Source organism: Octopus sinensis, linkage group LG9 (assembly GCF_006345805.1).
Source record: "Octopus sinensis linkage group LG9, ASM634580v1, whole genome shotgun sequence".
In the NCBI taxonomy this organism is placed as follows: Eukaryota; Metazoa; Mollusca; class Cephalopoda; order Octopoda; family Octopodidae; genus Octopus; species Octopus sinensis.
In genome coordinates this window covers 14,562,306-14,587,805 of record NC_043005.1, presented here as the reverse complement: position 1 = coordinate 14,587,805, position 25,500 = coordinate 14,562,306, and the positions used below count along the sequence as shown (strand labels likewise).

At 37.2% G+C, this 25,500-nt stretch overlaps 1 protein-coding gene across 1 annotated transcript in view; it reads left to right on the top strand.

Moving 5' to 3' along the window:
• The first annotated feature begins 404 nt into the window (after positions 1 to 404).
• LOC115215794 (5'-nucleotidase-like) overlaps positions 405 to 25,500 on the top strand; it is a 63,504-nt gene continuing 38,408 nt past the window's right edge. The window contains exons 1-5 of the mRNA XM_029785094.2: positions 405 to 442; positions 1,562 to 1,589; positions 2,971 to 3,181; positions 16,728 to 16,913; positions 23,619 to 23,816. Of these exons, the coding sequence (XP_029640954.1) occupies positions 405 to 442; positions 1,562 to 1,589; positions 2,971 to 3,181; positions 16,728 to 16,913; positions 23,619 to 23,816 (661 nt within the window). The remainder of the gene's footprint in view (positions 443 to 1,561; positions 1,590 to 2,970; positions 3,182 to 16,727; positions 16,914 to 23,618; positions 23,817 to 25,500) is intronic.

Here is a 25,500-nt window from a genome sequence, read left to right as displayed (position 1 = left end):
ACAGGCACGGATCTGCTGTCAGACGGGCTTGTCCGATGTGCTCGCAGAGCGACGAAACCATTCTGCATGCTCTCGTTCTGTGTCCGGACATTGCTGACTTGTGGAGTTATGTCAAACAGCTGCTGTCGCTTGTGGGACGGATCCGTCTGTCGTCCGAGTCCATAATGATGATTGCCCCGCCGCCCTCCTTTAATCGGACAGGCAAGGCAGTTTTTCTTCGTCTGGTGGCTGTGGCGAAAGGGGTTGTCTTGTGGACGTGGCTAAAAGGAACGAAGACAGAAACATTCCTCTTTGGTAAATCCCACATCGACTTTTTCAAGTTTCATTTGAAAAAGAAAGTGAAAGTAGAGAGGGAGGTGATGGCCTCGAATGAATTTATCAAAAGTTGGGTAAAAGTTGCGAAAATGGCAAAAGTGGATGGTGCCACTTTCAGTGTAGATCTGTGAGTGGGAAGGAGTTGGAGAGGGCACTTGTCCTTGGTATTCAGGGTAATCTTGGATGGTGGGATTCCTTGATTATCCCTAGAGGTTCTCTTGTATCACGTGGACTCCATCACTTTTCCCCTCTTCTTCTAGTGTCGTATACCGCCCTTCTAATGTATACCGTGTAAACTGTTTTTTTAAAATAATTCCATCATATGTAATCCCCAACACTTTATGTATGCTTTTGTATTCTCCACTCCTCCTTCGCCCTGGTGGCATATATTATTATTATATTATTATTATTATTATTATTATTATGTTATTGTTATTGTTATGTTACTGTTGTTGTTGTTGTTGTGTTGTTCTTCTTCTTCTTCTTCTTCTTCTCTTCTTATTATTATTATATTATTATTATATTATTATTATTACTATTACTATTATTATTATTATTATTATTTATTATTATTATTATATTATTATATTATTATTATTATTATTATTATTATTATTATTATTTTATTATTATTATTATTATTTATTATTATTATTATTTTATTATTATTATTTTATTATTATTATTATTATATATTATTATTATTATTATTATTTATTATTATTATTATTATTATTATTATTATTACTAGTATTACTATTACATATTATATTATTATTATTATTATTATTATTATTATTTTATTATTGTTATTATTTATTATTATTATTATTATTATTATTATTATTATTATTACTATTACTATTATTATTATTATATTTTTGTTATTATTATTATATATTATTATTATATTATCATTATATTATTATTATTATTATTATATATTATTATTATCATCATCATCATTATTATTATTATTATTATTATTATTATTATTATTATTATTATTATTATTATTATTATTATTATTATTATTATCATTATTCAGGCGGTGAGCTGCCAGAATCGTCAGCATGCCGGGCAAAATGCTTAGCTGTATTAGATGGATATTAAATAATATCTATTTTGAGCTGCATAAGGATACTATCTCCCAATAGCAGTGATAAATTGATAAATATAATCATTCGATGGCTGATTCTGCCTGACATATTATAAATGAAGTCAATTTTCATGATCTTCGATCTAGTATTGCAACTTCGTTTGACTCTATTCGGGTATATTGTAAATATAACTTATTGCAAGGACAACTGGAGTGTTGATACTGTTGCTTTACATTTTTTGCATTTATCTAATGCTTCTATATTTCATCCTAATCTTTTCTTATCCGTTGTGTGTTGCACGTTGCCTGTTCATTGATTTCTTAGTATTTTTACAGCCTTATATTACCAAAATCTCTTATCACAGTCTTTTCGAATAGCATAGTATCACTTAGGTTTGCTCTTGGGGCATTTATTTTTATTCGATTCTTCTGTCATTTCCTCAATTAAATCTGTGCATTCTCTGCAGCAGTGTTTCTAGTTGTTTGTCATTTTCAGCGTACAACCTAAAATTGTTCGTATACAAATGACGACCATTTTATTGTGATATGTCTTATTATGACATGGTATATATTTGGTTCCGTGTCTTATTTCTATACCAATAATATCAATGTGATTTGTCCAAAGACATGGCCCACCATAATCACAGTAATGGTTGAATGTGCCCACTCTTTATCTGTATCAGTGGACCGTAAAATATAGCTGGGAGAGGAGAAACGCTCTTTCATGTCAAAACTCAGATTAGTGGTATTCCTTAACTGGCTCTGGGTAGCCATTTCATATAATCAAGTTTTGTGTAAGCTTGTTTTCTGTATGTGCATTTCTTTCTTTCTTTCTTTCTTTATTTATTTATTTTCATAATCAATTCTCTGTAAACCTTCATTTTTGAAATTATAATTCCTCTTCCTCCTCTTCCTCCTCTTCCTCCTCCTCCTCCTCCTCCTCCTCCTCATCATCATCATCATCATCATCATCATCATCATCATCATCACCATCATCATCATCATCATCATCATCATCATCATCATCATCCTCATCATCATCATCTTCCTCCTCATCGTCGTCGTCACTGTCGTCATCAGCATTGTTGTTATTTCTGCTGCTTTTTTGTTGTTGTTCCAGAGGGGAATGTTGTTGTTGTTGTTGTTCCAGGGTGGTGGGGGTAGAATTGTTGTTGTTGTTCCAGAGTGGGGGTGTGGAATTTCCGGGAGAGCGAAGAATACGATCTGGTTTCAACTTTGCCTTTCATCCTTCCGAAGTTGATAGAAATAATGTTGCACTGAGTCCGATATCTGGGTGGGATGGGGGTGAGGTGTCGATAAACTATTTCTGTCCTGCATTCTTGGATTAAATGGAATTTTAATAAATAACACGACAAAGTTGTAATCATCTGACGATACTCACATCCACTAACATGAGTATCACAGCTTACATTTTTCAGTATTCCTCTTCCTTTTTGCTAATCCCTTAACTTTGAAGTCATGACTTCATTTACCACAGTCTAATGAATCAGATAAATAAATATTTACTCATATTTTGCCCTATTTTTTCCTTCTAGTGTCTTGGTAACCACGAATTTGATGACGAAATAAGTGGACTTGGACCGTTTTTGAAAAACGTAACTTTCCCTGTTGTATGTGCCAATATAAACGTGACTGGAATCGATGAAATGCAACCAGTAGTTAAACGAACCAAGTTAGACGTTGGAGGATATCAGGTTGGAATCGTCGGATACATCACCGTTACCACTGAATTTATTTCTAAAACGGGTGAAGTTATATTCTGTCCTTTAAATATTTTTTCAAATTTACTAGTTCATGTTGTTGCTTTTCTTCCCCCTTTATACGATTGCTTTTACTAATTTCATTGTACTAACGTAGAATTTTAAGCTTGGCAGAGCTGGGCAAGTTAAGAGAGAGATCGTGCGTGCGTACCTCTCTGTGTGTGTGTATGTGTGTGCGTGCGTGCGTGCATGTGAGGGAATGACATCCAAATAGTTTAGAAAAACGACGACGCCGTGGTGATCTCATTCTTGCTCACAACATCATAAGCGGAAAATGTGACCTCTCGAAAGAGCTGTTCTTCACTCCTGCTCCAGAGCGTCGGCTGCGGGGTCACTCCGAAAAGCTCTATCTGCGGCGATTTCATCTCAATCGAAGGAGAGGGGCTTTCTCCGTCCGGGTTACGGATCCGTGGAATAAGCTGCCGGACGAGATAGTGAAGATGCCGACGACCGCTCGGTTCAAAGTCTCTCTTGACCAGAAATGGCCTGAACGCTTTGCATGGACACCCTCCCTGTACATAACTCCATGTCCCCCTACATGGCCTTGCTTTTTGCTTTTTGAGCCAAAAAATTAACTTAACTTTGTATCCTGTCAAGAATACAATACTACGGCTCTTACAAACTCTCCTACAGATAATTAAAGAAATAAATTGTCTTACTAAGGTGTCACATCTTACTGGTGGGTGCCAGATGCTGCATGCCGTCAGCTAGCATCAATGAGTGAACCTCTAGCTTCGAATTAAATATTTATTTCTTCTATTTTTATGTATGAAACAATTAATTCGATTACCTACCAAGCTCCTGCGAAACGTATGATACCATGATCTCTTCCTTGTTAAGACTAAACTATTTCAAATAACTTAGGTGGATTCTCCGTCGGTTTTGGCTATGAACATTTAGATGTTCGATCAAAAGAATTCCGGTGGTAGAGTATTCCGCAGACTTGTATGGTCTAAGCGTAATTCTCAGGCCAAATCAGTCTAAACAAAAGTAGGACCTTTGTATTAGATAGAACGAAGAGAGAAAAATAAGAGGGAAAGGGGGGAGAAAGAAAGAAATAAAGAAAGAAAGAAAGAAAGAAAGAAAGAAAGAAAGAAAGAAAGAAAGAAAGAAGAAGAAAAGAAGAAGAAGAAGAAGAAGAAGAAGAAGAAGAAGAAGAAGAAGAAGAAGAAGAAAAGAAGACAGGACTGATGCTTTATTTATTGACCCGCAAAGGGATTTTGCCATAAGTATATGTGGCTGGTTTAGCGAAATACCAAATCGTATAGCATAAAATTAATGTCGGCAGCTGGGCGCAATATAAACTGTTTAGGCAAAATTTAGCTGTCACTAATTGTGATTGTATGTGCTACAAGTACACATTCGGTTAGAAATAACAGTTAAACTACTGATATATATATATATATATATATATATATATATATATATATATATATATATATAATATAAACAATTGCAGCGTGGAAGGTGTTTATAAGCCATTTAAGAAACACAAAAGCCGTTCGATTCACTTCAACATTTAAGTTTAATTTGTCAAAATATTTTCGTCGCTAAAATCCGCGACCTGTTCATGACAAAGTCCGTGCTGCATCTCGTGATGCAGCACGGACTTTGTCAGTGAACAGGTCGCGGATTTTAGCGACGAAAATATTTTGACAAATTAAACTTAAATGTTGAAGTGAATCGAACGGCTTTTGTGTGTTTCTTAAATGGCTTATAAACACCTTCCACGCTGCAATTGTTTTCGTTTTAGCACACGATCTCAGATCAAATTACTTGCTATGCGAGTACATCTCCGTAATATATATATATAAATTAATCAAAATAAAAACATGATGCCAAGGATTCAGCGGTACATATGTTTCGGGCCTTTATTTGACGGATTTATAACAAAGCATAATGTGCGTCTGTGGCCTTCTTCAGCCGCGCACAACTACTTCTTCAAGGACATGTATTACATCAAAAATTCTTGGTTGGGTATGCAAATCCTCTCATTCGCGTACGACGTAATGCGGTAACAGCATAAAAATAAAGCGTCCATCTCGTTCTTCTCTCAATGTAGAATGAGGAAGTTTGGATGTTGAAGTAATATAAATAAATTAATAAGTAAATATATACATATATAAATATATAAACACAGACGGACGTGAAGGAACCTGGAAATAAGAGCAAATAGAGATAAAGATGGAGGGGCGAGAATTCAGGACGAAGGATAAAAAATCTATAAAGAGTGTAAGTATAGAAAAATATAAAAATGTAGAGTATAAAGGTATAAAGAGATATAAAAAATATTAAAAAAATATTAAAAAATATAAATGAATATAAAGGTATAAAGTTATAAAAATAAAAATAAAAAGTGTAAAAGAATATAAGGATAAGGGATATATAGTAGTTACGGACCAAACATGGTGGTCAGGAAAATGACAAATTCTGGTTGTAGAAGTCTCGGGTGTCATAAATCAATCGGGGCGTCTGGAGACCTAGTGTATTGTAAATTAGAGTTGTTGAGCAGCTTATGTAGTTCTTCGTAACGTATTAAATGGTCATCGTGTACATACGCACCCACATGGATACATACACCCACATACACGCGCACATATACGCACGCATACGCAGCTACACGCATACAAGCATACATACGTACTCACGTGTAAACATATACAGATGTATATGGAAAAAGGCGCATGTAGTTGGGTACACGAACCGACGCGCACGCGTACGTACATACATACACTCTCATGCGTTCATATAGGCACATTCGCACTTACACGCATTTACAAGACGAAGTGAATCCCTATGCGTGTGGGCAGGAATATGTATACACCTGCACTCGCGTCCACCCCCACGTACATGGGGCAGTAGATCCCTATGTCTATGTACATATATATATATATATAATATATATATATATATATATATATATATATATATATATGTGTCTATATATATATATATATGTGTGTGTGTGTGTGGTGTATAAAATATATATACCGTAATCCTCGAGTATAATCTGCATTTTTCCTAAAATTTATAGGTCAAAATCCCTAGTGCGTACTATATACGAGGTTAAAAATGAAAAATATTTCCTAGGCAATGTCCGAGTCTCTATTTGCTGTCCGGCAATGTTTATTCAGACGTATTCCCCTGCGTATTATACTCAAGGGCGGATTATACTCGAGGATTTACGGTATATGTATGTGTGTATATATATATATATATATATATATGTATGTATATATATATTATATATATATATATATATATATATATATATATTATATATATATATATATATGTATATATATAAACAAACCAGAAGGCTTTCTTAGTTATATTATTATGATATATATATATGTGTGTGCGTGTGTGTGTGTATTTAATTGCTGCAGAAACATATGTAGGTGCAGAATCGAAAAGAAGTAATTAACTGCTGAATAAAACTGGATGTAAATCTTGTTTTACCAAAAAGGAAAACTATTATTGTTACTAAATTGTCAAGCTTTATAGGCGTAGAAGTGGTTGTGTGATAAGTAGCTTGCTTACCAACCACATGGTTCCGGGTTCAGTCCCACTGCGTGGCACCTTGGGCAAGTGTCTTCTCTTATAGCCTCGGGCTGACCAAAGCCTTGTGAGTGGATTTGGCAGAGGGAAACTAAAAGAAGCCTGTCGTATATACATATGTGTGTGCGTATATGTTTGTATGTCTATATTTGTCCCACCCCCGTCATTACTTGACAACCGATGTTGGTGTGCTTACGTCCCCGTAACTTAGCGGTTCGGCAAAGAGACCGATAGAATAAGTACTAGGCTTGCAAAGAATAAGTCCAGGAGTCAAGTTGTTCGACTAAAAAGATGGTGCTCCAGCAAGGCCGCAGTCAAATGACTGAAACATATAAAAGGATAAAAGAATATATATGTCGTGATATTAATATAAATATTAGGCATCAGACGCACTGATTTGAGACGACGATGAAGCAATCCACGAGCAGATGTCGAACCGACTTAGCTATATTTTGCCCGAAGACATTACCATTTACCTTATAAGTTTTTTTAGCTCTACTTTCTCCAACTTCGTTGTGAAAATGTTTAACTGCTACATAGCAGTGTTTCTGTTCTCCGCAAATATTTCACTTGCTTCACTGATGACTCACCAGCCACTTCATATGGGTAGAACAAACTATTTCTGGTTGAAGACAATTCGATGCTAGCGAAGGGAATTAATCCCAAGAACATGAACAAAAGGCGTTTGATGTTTATGCTAATACATCAGACTCATAATATTAATGCGTGGAGGCGCAATGGCCTAGTGGTTAGGCAGCGGACTCGTGGTCATAGGATCGCGGTTTCGATTCCAAGACCGGGCGTTGTGAGTGTTTATTGAGCGAAAACACCTAAAGCTCCACGAGGCTCCGGCAGGGGATGGTGGTGATCCTTGCTGTACTCTTTCACCACAACTTTCTCTCACTCTTACTTCCTGTTTCTGTTGTACCTGTATTTCAAAGGGCCGGCCTTGTCACTCTCTGTGTCACGCTGAATATCCCCGATAACTACGTTAAGGGTACACGTGTCTGTGGAGTGCTCAGCCACTTACACGTTAATTTCACCGAGCAGGCTGTTCCGTTGATTCGGATCAACCGGAACCCTCGTCGTCGTAACCGACGGAGTGCTTCCATCCCATCCGATATTAATGCAAACACAAGTCAACATTTGACCGGTACAAGGCGGCGAGCTTGCAGAATCGTTAGCGTGTCGGCCGAACTGCTTCACAGCATTTCTTCTGTTTTTTTTCCATTCTGAGTTCTAATCCTATAAGGGTCAACTTTATTTTTCATCTTTTCAGGGTTGGTAAAGTAAAGTACAGTGGTCGATGTAATCAATTTACCCTTCTCCACAAGTATCGATGGCCTTTTGCCAAAAGTTGAAACAACATTTGGCTGGAACAGAAGCTGACAACGCCGGGACTTGAATTCATAATGTAAAATCATAACAAAATGCAATAGATCATTAATAGAGACGCTCTACTAATTCAGTAAAACGCCTTTCTCTTTCATATAGAACTAGCAGTATCGCCCGGCGTTGCTCGGGTTTGTAAGGGAAATAACTACATAAGCATTTTTAGAGAGTTATAGCCAAAACATAGCAAAAAAATGCATTAAAAATGGAAAAAAAATTATGGTAAATTTTTTTTTAAATCGTTGACTCATCGTAGACATTTTTAGAGAGTTACTTCCCTTATATGATAGTGAAAAAATGCATTAAAATGGAAAAAAATGATGGTAATTTTTTTAAAAATTGTAAACTCATCGTGGACGCGCGCTAATACCCAGAAGGGCTCGATATGAATCACGACTATAAGATACCCGGTTTTGGTTAAACTGCACCGCAAAATGTGGGAGTAGTTAGGAATCTAAATCGTAGGAGACAGACACACAACTTTAGTTTTATATATAAAGATATTATTACAACTAATTTATTACCTTAAATGACAAGACTATTGACTGACATCGAACCACGTATCAACCGATTACGTGAGTGTGAGTTGCGTAGGTCTCATTTTAAATAAGGTACAGGTGCAACACCAACTTTCTGGACACCAATTATCCGGAACCCCTTATAATCCACACTAATTTACGACCAGGAATTTCAAATTCCCGCGGCCGCCAGACTAAGGTATTTGTGCACTGTACAGTATTAACAAACTTGTATCATTTACACTAATGTACAGTCACTTGTATGTCACTTAATTATTTAAGAAAATTTAATATTTGTTTAATTTAGAGTGTGCTGATCCATAGTTTGGAAAAAAAAAATTGGTAATTCGGAAAAGCATTGGAACCAAAGTTACTGGAAAATCGATGTTGTTTTTGAAATGTTTACCTTCTATTTTGTTATTTACTTTATCTCAAATTAATACGTCTGCTATTCTACACGCGCGCCCAACCACATACAACGCATACACTCGCTCATATTATTTAGCTGTAATAGACTTTAGGACGGAGAACTTCGTGCGTTACACTGATCAAACCTGATAATGACATTGAATGAAACACTCCTCCCTTGAGTCACTTACATAGCTTTGCAGTTAAATTTTTTATATGCATATTTGCTTTTACGCATTGAATTCAATTTCTGTTTGTACCATCAAATTTAATGTCCTATTGAAAGTTAAGAAATTCTATTGAAGAAGGTCACTTTTTACACCAAAACTGCATGTACTAGTATACAGTATTAAATATAGGGAAAGTTTACGAAAAAAAACAAAAGACGAAGACAGGTGGTGTACAAGACAAACAGATGTATTAGTATAACACTCAGGGAAAGAAAAAATCTTTTACGTTTCGAGCCTACGCTCTTCTACAGAAAGGTACACAGAAAAAAAACAAGGAGAGAAACAAGGGGAGAAAAAAATGTGTGTAGTGGCTAACGATCTACCATGGTGACAGTGTTAAACAGTATTAAACAGTATTAAACTTTCAATCTTTATGAAATTGTTTTCACGGTTAGAAAATGTGATTAGGGAGTTGTTGTACTCACGATCACAAGATCATGGGTTCGATTCCCGGACCGGGTAAAACACTTCATTTCACATTGCTCCAGTTCACTCAGATGTAAAAGGGTATCCCTGCGATGGACTAGTCCTCCGATCAGGGAGAATGTTGGTCTGCTTGCTTAGCCAGCGGGATAGCATCATTCAAAAACTAAAACGATACAAAGTGCATTGTGACTAACGATGTATAACAACATCCGATATTCAGGTCGACCACGTTATATACACACACACATACATGCATTCATATACATATTTATCTATGCGTGCGCGTGCGTGTGTGTTTGTGTGTGGGTGTTTGCAATATTCTTGCTGTAAAAATCGTATGTTAAAAACATACATTCCTGTACTTTGCGTCGTACCGAGTTACATGTCATCAATAACGCGCATAAGTAATCTTTTAATGAGGTGTTAGGACTCTAGACAGAATACCTTTGCTCTCTGACCTTAAATCTTGTCGAGGTCAAATTTATCTTTCATCTTTTTGATCGGTGAGGAAGTACAAATCTATAGTCTACAGCAGGGGTCGCCAAACATTTTCGACCATCGACCCCCTTTAGCCACTTCTCCTTCCGCATCGACCCCCTTCAGCCAGTTCTCCTTCTGCATCGACCGCCCTCCTCATTTAAAATATCTTAATACCTTACCCTACCTTACCATATCTTAAATGCATACCGAGTACTGATGCTGGCAATTAAAATGTTAGCTAAAAATTACATGTACAACAAATTAAGAAATGTTATTGAAAATTACACACTTTTTACATTTAAAACTACATGTACGAGTATACAGCATTAAACTTTCAATTTTTATGAAATTGTTTTCACGGTTAGAAAACGTGAAAAACGCATCATATTGCTGGAATATCTTTTATTGAGATTGACAATATTAATGTGAGGTATGAGCACGGTGATCCTGAATCAAGTCATTGATATCAAGCTGAATGTTGGTCAGTTTCAGTCTCAAATCACCTCGTTCCCCCGGGTTCAGGCAATTTCTATAAGCAAGCACTTGACAGTCCGCGTCCCGTCAATCACACCTCTCAATCTTCGATTGCGATACAGATTGCGACATCAGGCCTCGAACGTTAGCAACAGCAGACTTCTCGTTGCAGTGAAAATTATATCATGTTTTTCCACGTTTCATGGCGTTGACTAAGTATTTCAAGCAGTTCATCTGGGTGAGCTGGTCTTTCGCACGCCGACCCCCATTCGATCCCTTGGTTATCATCGACCCCCTTGTAATTGCTCACCGAACCCAAGGGGATCTCTCGGACCCCTTTAGCGACCCTTGGTCTACAGTAATGACTCTTGCCATTTGTCTAAGGCCTGTGTTCTAAACAACAGTGCCTGTAATGACAATGCTATCAAGATCTATCAGCTTTTGAGAAAAGAATTCATCTGGTCATCACCTGTAGAGTACATATGCACTAATGTCAGCCAGTCTTCATCAACTTTTTCCTTATAGAAGTTAATATTTATAAATATATGTCCATGTATACATACATACATACATACATACATACATACATACATACATACATACATACATACATACATACATATATGCATGCATGCATACATATATACATACATACATACATACATGAATGCATACATACATACATACATACATACATACATGAATGCATGCATACATACATGCATTACATACATACATACATACATACATACATACATACATACATACATACATACATACATACATACACACATACATACAAACATGCATACATACATATATATATATATATATATATATATAGTCAGACATAGATACGTATGTACGTATGTATGTTGACATACACTCACTGTAATATAGAGTATATTAATGCAGCCAGTTACTATTCTGCTGGAATGGTGAGTGCAAATTGCACAATTAAACTCTTGCATTATGCATTCCAGATTGGATATAATCAATCACCAATGATTGATCGGGATCGTAGTTCTCTTTCCTTAGATTTTCCCCATTTTTCAACGTGTTAAAGCGTATCACACCAGTTTTATAACCACCACTATAATATATTTACTTCCTATTTCTTTTAGTCTTTCGTCTGTTTTGACTACCACAGCTGAGGTCATCGTGGGCCTTTACTTCCACAGTTGAATAATTTATGCCTTTTTTGTCGTTGTTGAGCCTGTTCAAGAATCCAATGTTTTCGTTTGGTCTTTCAGTATGTATGGTATCTCAGATAGGTCGATCAAAGAACTAGTGAGGACTGGTCTGATTTTGCTCTTGTTTAGGACTAAACCAGCTCTGACTGAGCGGGCCTGTGATTAAAGACATTCCAGTTATGACCATCTTGCATTTTTTCATTAATCGATGGTTGCATCATTAAATGTGTCCTGCAGTTTTTCATACGGTAAAGGAAACTCTGAGAAATATTTAGTTGTTATTTCTAGTAAGTCGAATGTCAACATAGAGACTATCCCCATCCGCCTTTGGATCTACTTTCAATGTAGCTTTTTACAGAAGCTAACCTGGGACATTTGAGAAAAATGCATCGAGATGCCTTTTAAATATAGGAGAATACTAGAGCAATTTTTCTTAAGTTTTTGGGTACACTATCGCACAACTGTGGGGCTTTAAATAACAAGCTAGTATTGTATAGGTCCTTCAAAAGTTAAAAGAACAGAGAGTAGGGATCTAACAGTACTTCCTATTCCTAATGTTTTTTTGTTTTTTTTAATAAATTTTTCGAAAATATTCTACTCTTTTATGATGGCATTTCGTTTCCGTCAGCGCTCAAATAAAAAAAAATCTTACCTATAAGGTTGAAAGATATTTCACTCTGCTGTAGAATAAGTAATTTCGGCATGTCAGGTTTTGAGACTGATTGATCTCTTGCTGATGTGGACTTATTGTCATAACGGAACTTGTGGAATGCAGCTTAGAAATCAATATTTGTAATGTAAAACAGAAATTTAGGTGGGTGGAGAGCAATCGAATATATCGATCGCAATTTTAAACTGGTACTGAGTTTTATTGATTTTAATATTATCAGACATAAAAAAATGATGAACAACAAAGTCGTTCCTTGCAAAATCAGATTTTAGAAGTAAAGTTATATTCATAGGGACAGTCAAATTTTGACCTGACGAGATGTCCCACTTCTACCTACCATTCGAAGGTAAAAGGACACAAAGACTAAATAACAACAGACATTTTGCCCGTCGCTCTATCGGGCAAATTTCTTGCCTTTTGTGTAGAATTATTGGTTTTTAACAGTGGTTCATGACAATGGATATCGTAGGATTGAATCGACCCCGAGCAAAATAGACCTGGTCGATAAACGTAAAATCGCAAATTACTCTCGGAACCATGTGATTGGTAAACAAGCTACTTACCACACAACCACTCCTGAATATTAAAAACATATATAGACATATAAATATATGAATATAGAAACATAGTAAAAATATAATGAAGTATAGGATTGTAGATAAAAAGGGCATTTTATAAAAAGGAAAAATATGTATAGTGAAGCTTCGAAAAATATTTTAGGTTACATGTTAAAATAAATAATACGTAACCTAAGATATTTTTTCGACGCCTATTATTTTCTCTTCTTTGTAATATAGCGTTTTTATGTACAATCCTATACTTCATTATATTATTACTGTATCTCATTTACTCATTTACTTGTTTCAGTCATTTGACTGCGGCCATGCTGGAGCACCGCCTTTAGTCGAACAAATCGACCCCGGGACTTATTCTTTGTAAGCCCAGTACTTTTGCCGAACCGCTAAGTGACGGGGACGTAAACACACCAGCATCGGTTGTTAAGCAATTCTAGGGGGACAAACACACACACACACATATATATATATACATATATACGACAGGCTTCTTTCAGTTTCCGTCTACCAAATCCACTCACAAGGCATTGGTCGGCCCGGGGCTATAGCAGAAGACACTTGCCCAAGATGCCACGCAGTGGGACTGAACCCGGAACCATGTGGCTGGTTAGCAAGCTACTTACCACACAGCCACTCCTGCGCCTATGTATGTTTAATATTCATAAATTTTTATATGTATTTTTAATATATCAATATAGGTGTTTGGACAATTTTTATCTTAATTAGAATAAAATTATTTAAGACATCATACATCATGTTAATGAATCAGTCCAGTATGCAAGAGCATGTTTATTATTCAAAACATTATTGCTATCAAACATAAAATATACGTTCAGATACTGTTTACGGCGGTACTGTATGGAATTGCAAATAATTTCATATTCCTTGTGTTCCTGATGTCCATTCAAATTAATTTCTTGCACCAGAAGGTCTTTATTTCTGTTATACGTGGTATTTATGTGGTATTTATTTCTCTGTTATACGTGGTGGATGGAAGCACTCCGTCGGTTACAACGATGAGGGTTCCGGTTGATCCGAATCAACGGAACAGCCTGCTCGTGAAATTAACGTGTAAGTGGCTGAGCACTCCACACACACGTGTACCCTTTACGTAGTTCTCGGGGATATTCAGCGTGACACAGAGAGTGACAAGGCCGGCCCTTTGAAATACAGGTACAACAGAAACAGGAAGTAAGAGTGAGAGAAAGTTGTGGTGAAAGAGTACAGCAGGGATCACCACCATCCCCTGCCGGAGCCTCGTGGAGCTTTTAGGTGTTTCCACTCAATAAACACTCACAACGCCAGGTCTGGGAATCGAAACCGCGATCTTATGACCGCGAGTCCGCTGCCCTAACCACTGGGCCATTGCGCCTCCACGCTATACGTGGTATTTACGTGGTAAATATTTCTAATGCCAGATGATATGTGATATTCCTAAGCACGCTCATTCTAAGTGTTGTCATCAATGTTATCAATGTCGTTTCCGTCTAGTATTGCTAATTTATTAAGCGCCCAGCTGAGAACTTAACATAATTTATTATTGGCATAGCTAGAATACTGATGCCTGTTTTTGCATTTAGTATATTTATCAATTAATTTACGCGTCGTACTCAGACAAGTTCATTGATTCTCAAGCATTTGTAACTTTGTGTTACGTCTAATTCTCCGATTACTCTTTTTACTCTTTTACTTGTTTCAGTCATTTCACTGCAGCCATGCTGGAGCACCACCTCCAGTCGAGCAAATCGACCCCGGGACTTATTCTTTGTAAGCCCAGTACTTATTCTATCGGTCTCTTTTGCCGAACCGCTATTGGCGGGGACGTAAACACACCAGCATCGGTTGTCAAGCAATGCTAGGGGGACAAACACAGACACACAAACACACACACATACACACACATATATATATATACATATATACGACAGGCTTCTTTCAGTTTCCGTCTACCAAATCCACTCACAGGACATTGGTCGGCCCGGGGCTATAGCAAAAGACACTTGCCCAAGATGCCACGCAGTGGGACTGAACCCGGAACCATGTGGTTGGTTAGCAAGCTACTTACCACACAGCCCTTTACCTAACATGACATTAGCGTTAATTTCCCTCTCTTCAAGATTGCATAAGCGCAGTTTTCTAATCTCTGTAGTATTAATCCGCCCATAGCATTTGCATCAGGGTCTAGTCTGAATCAATCACCACGATATGTTATAGTCAGAATTTAAGGAAGGGTTAGTGTTTTATAACTCCCTTATATGTATTTGCAGGATTGTTTGTAGGCTGTTCAAGTTTAATGTATCTGCTCATTATTGATGTTCTAAGAAACAGGTGTAGCCTTCACGTAATCAACCAATGCCATGCGAATAACCTCCGATGATCAATAATTGACCTTTATAGCCATATGACTCCTTACTACATGCCTGTTCTTCAGGAAATGTTTTTTTTTCGTGGTATCTAATTATCTCATGTGGTATCAAACTTTCAAGGCTTTGTAAACTGTAACAAAGCTTCAGTTTCTAAGGTTTACTATTTACTTAGTCACAGGAACTAAAATGGTTTTCATCCTCAGTAAGTAGTCAAATCTCTTTTACCTTTCTATCAGTATCTTTCTAAATATTTTTACCAACACTCTGTACGCTTCAAATACTTGAACCAATTGCGAGGTATTTTACGTATGGCTAGGGCTCTTCCAGTTCTTTTTTATATTGTCTTGGTTATTTCCTGGGATGATGTGCACTCCTCCCCAGTTGGTCAGCTGCTGCTTTTATTACTTGAGCTATCACAACCGTGGTAACTTCTCTTTTCCATACTCCTCCCACTAAATCCTACTTCGTTTGTTATTGCAGGTGAATTGGCTTTTCGTTTCATTTTACCAAATTACTTATAGAATTACGTTCTCAATTCGAATTGAATCGAAATATATAGGCGTAGGAGTGGCTGTGTGGTAAGTCGCTTGCTTACCAACCACATGGTTCCGGGTTCAGTCCCTCTGCGTGGCAACTTGGGCAAGTGTCTTCTACTATAGCCTCGGGCCGACCAAAGCTTTGTGAGTGGATTTGGTAGACGGAAACTGAAAGAAGCCCGTCGTATATATATATATATATATATATATATATATAGATATATAGATATATATGTGTGTGTGTGTGTGTGTGTGTGTGTGTGTGTGTGTGTGTGTGTCTGTGTCTCTGTGTGTGTCTGTGTCTCTGTGTGTGTCTGTGTGTGTCCCCCCAACATCGCTTGACAACTGATGCTGGTGTGTTTACGTCCCCGTAACTTAGCGGTTCGGCAAAAGAGACCGATAGAATAAGTACTAGGCTTACAGAGAATAAGTCCTGGGGTCGATTTGCTCGACTAAAAAGGTGGCGCTCCAGCATGGCCGCAGTCAAATGACTGAAACAAGTAAAAGAGTAAAAGAGTAAGAGTATACTTTGTATTCTGCCCCTTCCAGAACGATGAATATAAAGTACCAGTCAAATAGAGGAGTCAAGCTAACCAACTCTCTCGTCTCTCCTTAAATTGTGAGGGGTTTTTTTTATTTATGCTGGAAATCCTCATTTATTCACTAAATAATTTTATTTATATTTTCTTCTTTTTTTTTGTAGATCCAGTTGTATTTTTGGATGAAATGGAAAGCGTAAGACAGCAGGTGAAGGAACTTCAGAAAGAAGGTGTCAACCGTATCATAGCTTTAGGTCACGCAGGAATTGAAATGGATAAGAAAATTGCACGAGAAGTGGAAGGTGTTGATATTGTAATCGGTGGTCACACTAACACCTTTCTCTACAATGGTATGTGGTCTTTATACATAAATATATTCTTTATATCCATTGACTCTCAATAGAAATCACTGTGTTTTCTCGAACTCTATTGATACTTTCAGAATAAGTCTGTATACAGAGTGATATTTGTTTCATAAATATATATTTAATCTCGCTGTAAGGGAGTAAACCCCTACAGAAAATCAGGAGGGAGGGCCTTAAAGTAGATATGAACGGCTATACTTAACCAAGATATGGCATTCCTAGCGGTTCCATGGATGCTGCGAATGTATTGGCTTGTCTTTTTGTTCCAGGTGGATGCATGAGTGAGAAGGGGGTACGTGTATCTTAGGCTAGGTATTTGCTTCTGGAAACAGCCTAGACACAGCAAAGATGGTTAAGTTACTGTCTCTACAATACTGTCAACCAATGATGAAAAAATTCAACCAATTAGCTTCGTCGAATTTATTCTTCATCAAAATGCGTTTTCTTTACTCTTCTGACACACCGCGAGCCAGTAAAGAAAATTCACATATGAAAATGTAAGCAAAGCTATGAATGACACATCATATTTTACACAATGATACGCGGTCGACAGCATGACGTTAATTATTTGTGTACCCAAATATCAAAGGTTATGTGAAAATATTTGGTAGCATATCAAAATATTTAAACATATTTACCTAGGCGCAGGAGTGGCTGTGTGGTAAGTAGCTTGCTAACCAACCACATGGTTCCGGGTTCAGTCCCACTGCGTGGCATCTTGGGCAAGTGTCTTCTGCTATAGCCCCGGGCCGACCAATGCCTTGTGAGTGGATTTGGTAGACGGAAACTGCAAGAAGCCTGTCGTATATATGTATACATATATATATATATATGCGTGTGTGTGTTTGTGTGTGTGTTTGTCCCCCTAGCATTGCTTGACAACCGATGCTGGTGTGTTTACGTCCCCGTAACTTAGCGGTTCGGCAAAAGAGACCGATAGAATAAGTACTGGGCTTACAAAGAATAAGTCCCGGGGTCGATTTGCTCGACTGGAGGCGGTGCTCCAGCATGGCCGCAGTCAAATGACTGAAACAAGTAAAAGAGTAAAAGAGATATATTCAGTCTCATCGCAAAATTACTCCTGATTGCACTGTGGCTTAACCAGACGGCTATCAAAAGCTAAGAAACAGGATCGTTCTGACTAGTTTCATTGTATTTGTTACCAGGATTTGCTCTGAGAGGTAAACTCAACCAAGTAAAAATATACAAGTTGTGTAGACGAATAAACAAACTTCATTGTACATATTTCATCTGAACAATAATAAAGAGGTATAATTAGTTACCACACTTTGGTTAATACAGCTCAATACCGATTCTCCCAATCACCACTATTGGGATCAATTTACATCATGTGGCCAGTAAAGAAGGTATCGAACTCTCGGTATGTTGCGTCAGCGATTCGGTTTCAATTCTGTTGAATAAGGAATAAAATAAAATAATAAAATCTCCATATAAGCGCAGGAGTGGCTGTGTGGTAAGTAGCTTGCTAACCAACCACATGGTTCGGGTTCAGTCCCACTGCGTGGCATCTTGGGCAAGTGTCTTCTGCTATAGCCCCGGGCCGACCAATGCCTTGTGAGTGGATTTGGTAGACGGAAACTGAAAGAAGCCTGTCGTATATATGTATATATATATAAGTGTGTGTGTATATGTTTGTGTGTCTGTGTTTGTCCCCCTAGCATTGCTTGACAACCGATGCTGGTGTGTTTATGTCCCCGTCACTTAGCGGTTCGGCAAAAGGGACCGATAGAATAAGTACTGGGCTTACAAAGAATAAGTCCCGGGGTCGATTTGCTCGACTAAAGGCGGTGCTCCAGCATGGCCGCAGTCAAATGACTGAAACAAGTAAAAGAGTAAAAGAGAGAGTATATAACTTCAACCGATTGAAAATATCAATATTCCCAATGGGAGGCTATAAAAAGGGCAGGATATCTCAGAAACGATATAAACAGAAAAATATTAAGTGTTCAAACATCTACTGAGGTATGTGTCTATGTGTGTATGTACGTATGAATATGTGTACCCGTGTGTGTGTGTAAGAGTGGGTGTGTGTATGCATATATATACTTATATATGTATGTATATAAATATGTTATATACATATATATATGTATATTTATATATATATATGTGTGTGTATGTATATGCAAATATATATGCATGTATATATGTGTGCGTGTACATAAATATATTATTTACATATATGTATGCATACATACATCCATCCATCCATCCATACATACATACATACATACATACATACATACATACATACTCGCACACATACATACATGCATACATACATACATACATACATACATACATGCACAAATACATGGTGGCTGTTCACCCGTGAGCGAGGAGGACCATCACTGACCATTTCCCATGCAAAATGCCAGCAACGCCTGTGCATGAGGTTATTGCACCAGCAGTCGGCTTCCCTCGAGTTCGCGCCCGCAGCTTCCATGCTCGCCGCGGTGTCCCCCCACCCACATTCCACCAAATATCAGTTTGTTTCCTCACCGGCTATTGCACAAACCAAAATTTTGGGTACAGTAAGGCTTGCACAACACCTCACAGACCCTCTCCATTCTACTAACATGACCCAGAGACAAGACAACACAAGTTATCGAAAACCAATATTGATCGCAGGATCAGGAATGTGGGAGTGTCATGATATCAAGCCCAAGTAAAAGATATCCAAAATGTTCAATGCCATTCCTTATACATATTTGGTTTTATATCAAAGTGACCGACTCCAAGAGACATGTTTTATCAAAGGTTAAGGGGTGCCTCACCGCCAGTGGTCATTCAGCACGCCAGACACCAAACCAGAATTTCTGAGGACCCGCGCTATTCCTAGATAGTCGTTGAACCTATACTAGGTTCATCCGTCCTTTCGATAGGCCTTGTTTTTAGTCCTGCTGGGTTTCTAGCAACCCTCATCGCCTGACATAGCATAGTTGGGTACCCGGCTTAGACTCCAACGATTCGACCAAACAACAGGTTGCACAATTCCATGTCACCAGTAACATCCATGAACGACCTCACAAATGACCTCACACTCACACACTCAGAACGCACACATAACACACACACACACACACACACACACACACACACACACACACACACACACACACACACACACACACAACACACACACACACACAAGCACACACACACCAGTCAGAGTTGTTGCTTAAATTGGAGTATTGGTCGCATATCTGAGACGAAGCATATGCTATACATATACGGGTTATAGATCACATAATTCAACATACTGTAATCTCAAACTCAAGCCAATGCCGTGTCGTTTCTGAGCCTATCCTACTGAAACAGCCACTCAAACCTTCCACGTGCGAACACTTATCATCCCGTCATAATATCTATTGCATTTCAAACCCATAATCGTTAACTGTCACAAATCAATCCGTATCAGACTGATCAGTTTGAGCAGTCGCTTTCTATTTTTCTTTGGACAATATGAAATATAAGTATATGCAATGTATGTATGTATGTATACACACATACACACACATATATATATATTCACACACATATATATACACAGACACGCACAGGCACATATATATATATATATATATATGCATACAAACACACACGCCCACACATATGCATATGATATATAATATATATACCCCTACTGGACCCATAGGCGCAGGAGTGGCTGTGTGGTATGTAGCTTGCTTACCAACCGCATGGTTCCGGGTTCAGTCCCACTGCGTGGCACCTTGGGCTAGTGTCTTCTACTATAGCCTCGTGTGAGTGGATTTGGTAGACGGAAACTGAAAGAAGCCCGTCATATATATGAATATATATATATATACATGTTTGTCCCCGCAACATCGCTTGACAACCGATGCTGGTGTGTTTATGTCCCCGTAACTTAGCAATAGAATAAGTACTAGGCTTACATAGAATAAGTCCTGGGGTCGATTTGCTCGACTAAAGACGTGCTCCAGCATGGCCACAGTCAAATGACAGAAACAAGTAAAAGAGTAAAAGAGTATATATAGGTACGTATGTACACAACCATACATACATACATACATACATACATATATATATATATATATATATATATATATATATTATGTGAAATAGTAAGATGAATAATCTTGTAGCAGATTAATCAAAAGTTTAACCGATACCTTGGTAGCAAAAATCACAGCAGAAAACAGGAGCCTAGTTCGATTTGTTTTGCTCCGCCTCTGTTCTGTTTTTGTTTTTTCCAACGGATTTCCTATTTCTTCCTGAAGAGAAAGACACAATATGGTCTCATTATTCAATCGGATTTTGGTAAATTGTGCCTTTCGAAACACGTGTAGAATGAAATAAAACGATTTCTGTTCAATCTTCGTTCAGCTCCATTTCTTCAATTCACAATATTTTATCTATAATATATATATATATATATATATATATATATATATATATATATATATATTATATATATATATATATAATATATATATATATATATGTAGTATTCTATATATATATATATATATATATATATATATATATATGTATGTATATATGGCCTGCTCGCTTAGCCAGCGGGGTGGCGTCATTTGAAGGCTAAAACAATGCGAAGCGCATTGTGACCAGCGATGTGTAGCAACATCTGATAGCCTGGTCGGTCACGTGATCACGTGATATATATATATATATATATTGTGTGTGTGTGTGTGTGTGTGTGTGTGTGTGTGTGTGTCCATCCGGCTATAATAATTGTAAATGTGTAAAGTAAAATTATGGGACTGCGTTTTTAAAGAAATGCACATTTTTTAAAGTTAACTATGAAAAGTATACTCCGAAGTAAAGTTAAATGGAAAATAGTAGCAAGTAACAAGTTATACACAGTTTCAGGTAGAATTAAATTATTCTAATTTGCACAATGGTGCCAGCGTTGACTCCATTAATTCCTTAACAGAAATACTTCAGAATGATAGTATAAGAATCAAATCTAAGGTAAACCTTCGAGCATACGCTATTCACACACTCACAACCAGACTCGTTACGAAAAATAGGTACCGCGGCTTGAAAGAGAGATCAATTTAACTAGCATCAACATTCAACGTTTAATCCACCATGGGTTATTATTGGTGTAAAATAATACAACTCTCAGAGAGAAAGCTGATTTGTGAACCGAAGTGTTCAAATTTTAATATAATTTTGTCTCGTGCATTTTCGATATAATAAGAATTATGCATATTTCTCAAGAAAGACACTCTGATTCCAGAGTGTAGAGGTTGTTGTTTTTTTTATTCCAATAATTATTTGAAAAGTGTACGCATTTGATCATATCATTTGTAATAAAGTGATTTACGATTTTCTTTTACTCAAACTTATTGCCAAAAACACATCATTAAATGACTAATTTGAGTTAACTCTACAGACTTATAAAATCTGAGTAAATGATATACAAATTCTACTAACATGACCCAGAGACAAGACAACACAAGTTATCGAAAACCAATATTGATCGCAGGATCAGGAATGTGGGAGTGTCATGATATCAAGCCCAAGTAAAAGATATCCAAAATGTTCAATGTCATTCCTTATACATATTTGGTTTTATATCAAATTGACCGACTCTAAGAGACATGTTTTAACAGATTTAAGTTCTCTTTAAAACTTTTTAACCAAAATTATAATCAGAGTAGATTTCCAGTGATTTTTAACAGTGGCACTCATATCTGATTTTCTTTGGTTTTAAGCGTATGAGGGGTGTAACTTTCATACTCCGTATAGAGTGGTAGCAGATTTCGTGACAACAATTGAAACTGGCACTTACAACGGAATCACTCAAAACAATTTTGAATACATCAGTTTACATCCCCTGTGGTATGTACCTAGAGCTATATCAATTTCGTCGTTGAAGTTTAAGTACATTCGACATGGAACCGTCCGTGTACGACTAACATGCATCCTATTCCTCTATTTGAGCTTTCTGGGAAGCTATTTCAAAGTGAAATACTTGATATAAACTCTTAAGTAGAATTAATGAATTTATTTGGTCTATGTTATTATTATCTTACATTAATTGTTAATTTACATCACTGCAAAAATAATTCAAACTAGAGAGAGAACCCTTATATGGTCGAACGACTTGCTAGAAGTAATAACCATGTCTCCTTCAATTCACATCATATTGTTTAGAAAGCAGGTCTCTTAGATAAATGTAAAATCGAATATCAGAGAAGTGTCGAGGGCCTGATTTTGCAACTATTAATCTAGGCAAAAGTACAGTTGTTAATATCAGCGTAGCTATCGTGGCGAATGATAAAAGCTTGATGTTTGAGGGACAAACATTTTACTGAGGAAAAGAAAGAGAGGGTTTCAGATACTGCAGGTGAAATTAATCCGGAACACGGGACATTCTCGTCTCTTCTTTGATAAAAGGCTTATGTCCAAAACGTCTGTTTATTTACTTTTTTCAGAGTAACTTTATCCATTGCGCTTGTTTTAATTACTACACTTCCTATTGGATAAATGTTGTCCAAGACACATTATGTCATGGTTGGAATGTCTGTGATCAAATGTCTCCCCGATTTCGTTGGTACAAGGAGACCTGTATGCATAGGCAAATGGCCCCAAAACAACAGTAAAACATGACGTGATAGCTACGTAGATTTTAATGTTTTCTTTACATTTGTTTAGGCGATCCACCATCAATTGAGAAACCTGAAGGGAGCTACCCGGAAGTAATTACACAGAAGGGCGGTGAAAAAGTCCTGGTCGTCCAAGAATTCGCTTACGGAAAATATCTAGGACGCTTAAAAGTTGAATTTGATTCGCAAGGTCGAGTTAAATCTTGGAGTGGAAATCCAATACTGTTGAATAATAGCGTAGAACAAGGTAAGTTTTTCTTATGGTGCATATCTAAGAATTTACTCCACCCTAATCATCTAAGGAAACAAGAGTAGGTAAACTGAGATACATTCAATAATCATCTGTTGTTCTCCTATTCTGTACATAATCAGGGGAAATATTTGATACACAGTTAATTAAAAAGTTAACAAATACAAACAAACAAACAAAAAGAATATTTTTCTCTACATTAGTGATCAGTTTTATGATATCGGGTCCCCGTCGACCAGGACTGGTCATATGTCTCCACTGCAAGTGTAAACTTGAGTGAGGTTTTCTAGTTTGCTAGACTGCCTGTTGCCTAAGAATTCAGGTCATCTCGTATCAAATTCATCACCATGCAGAACCGATGAAGTTCGGAACTAGTATCACTTCAAAGAACCGGAACAGCTAATGAGAAGAATCCTGTAAGGCGAACTAACCGTTCTCGCAATCTTCCGTCGTAGATCTACATTTTGATCAGACTCGAAACGACGAAAGATATAGTTAGTTGATCTTCGTGGGATTTGAACTCAGAGCGTTGAGAGTCAGAACAAATATCGCGAAATATTCTATCCAACACTCTAACAGCTCTGCTAACTCGCCACCTTATAACATGCTCAGTGTTATTATTGACAGCAATATGTGAATTTAAATGGAAATGTTATATTTCTATGTGTGTTAATGTATTTCTGTAGCATATCATTTTTCGTTTAACTTACAACTCACCACATTGTGGAATAGGGAACTGTCGTATGATTAATATCCACATAACTTGCAGAAAGAAAACAAGATTTCGAAAGTAAACAAATATCAAGTTTCAGTTTGCTTAGCGATTACATATAACAATTTATACTTTCTGATTATTGTAGAAGCAATCGTTCAAGCAAACACAAGGGAAAAAAAAGTAGAGGCACCTCATATATTGCATGCGAGGAATGAAAGTAAGAGTGCATAATGGTAGTGACATCTAAATTAGAAGGGGACGAATGGAGAATGGATACAGGTGACCGAAATCTAACCACGAGAGGCGAAGATGTTTATAGCAAAATTTAAATATGGGGGGTGGGTCAAGGCAAAGAATCTTATAGGCGCAGGAGTGGCTGTGTGGTAAGTAGCCTGTCTACCAACCACATGGTTCCGGGTTCAGTCCCACTGCGTGACACCTTGGGCAAGTGTCTTCTACTATAGCCTCGGGCCGACCAAAGCCTTGTGAGTGGATTTGGTAGACGGAAACTGAAAGAAGCCCGTCGTATATATGTAATATATATATATATATAATATATTATATATATATATATGCGTGTGTATGTTTGTGTGTCTGTGTTTGTCTCCTAGCATTGCTTGACAACCGATGCTGGTGTGTTTATGTCCCCCGTTACTTAGCGGTTCGGCAAAAGAGACCGATAGAATAAGTACTGGGCTTACAAAAGAATAAGTCCCGGGGTCGATTTGTTCGACTAAAGGCGGTGCTCCAGCATGGCCGCAGTCAAATGACTGAAACAAGTAAAAGAGTAAAAGAGTAATATTTAAACTTACATTATATACAATTATGTATTAGGCACCGTTCACATCGCTCCGAACTAAATAATTACTAAGGTACTGATTTAATTGGGGGAGCCCTACTATTGTTACACAACTAATACCTTCCCACCTTCACTTTTATACACACATACATGTATATATATATGTA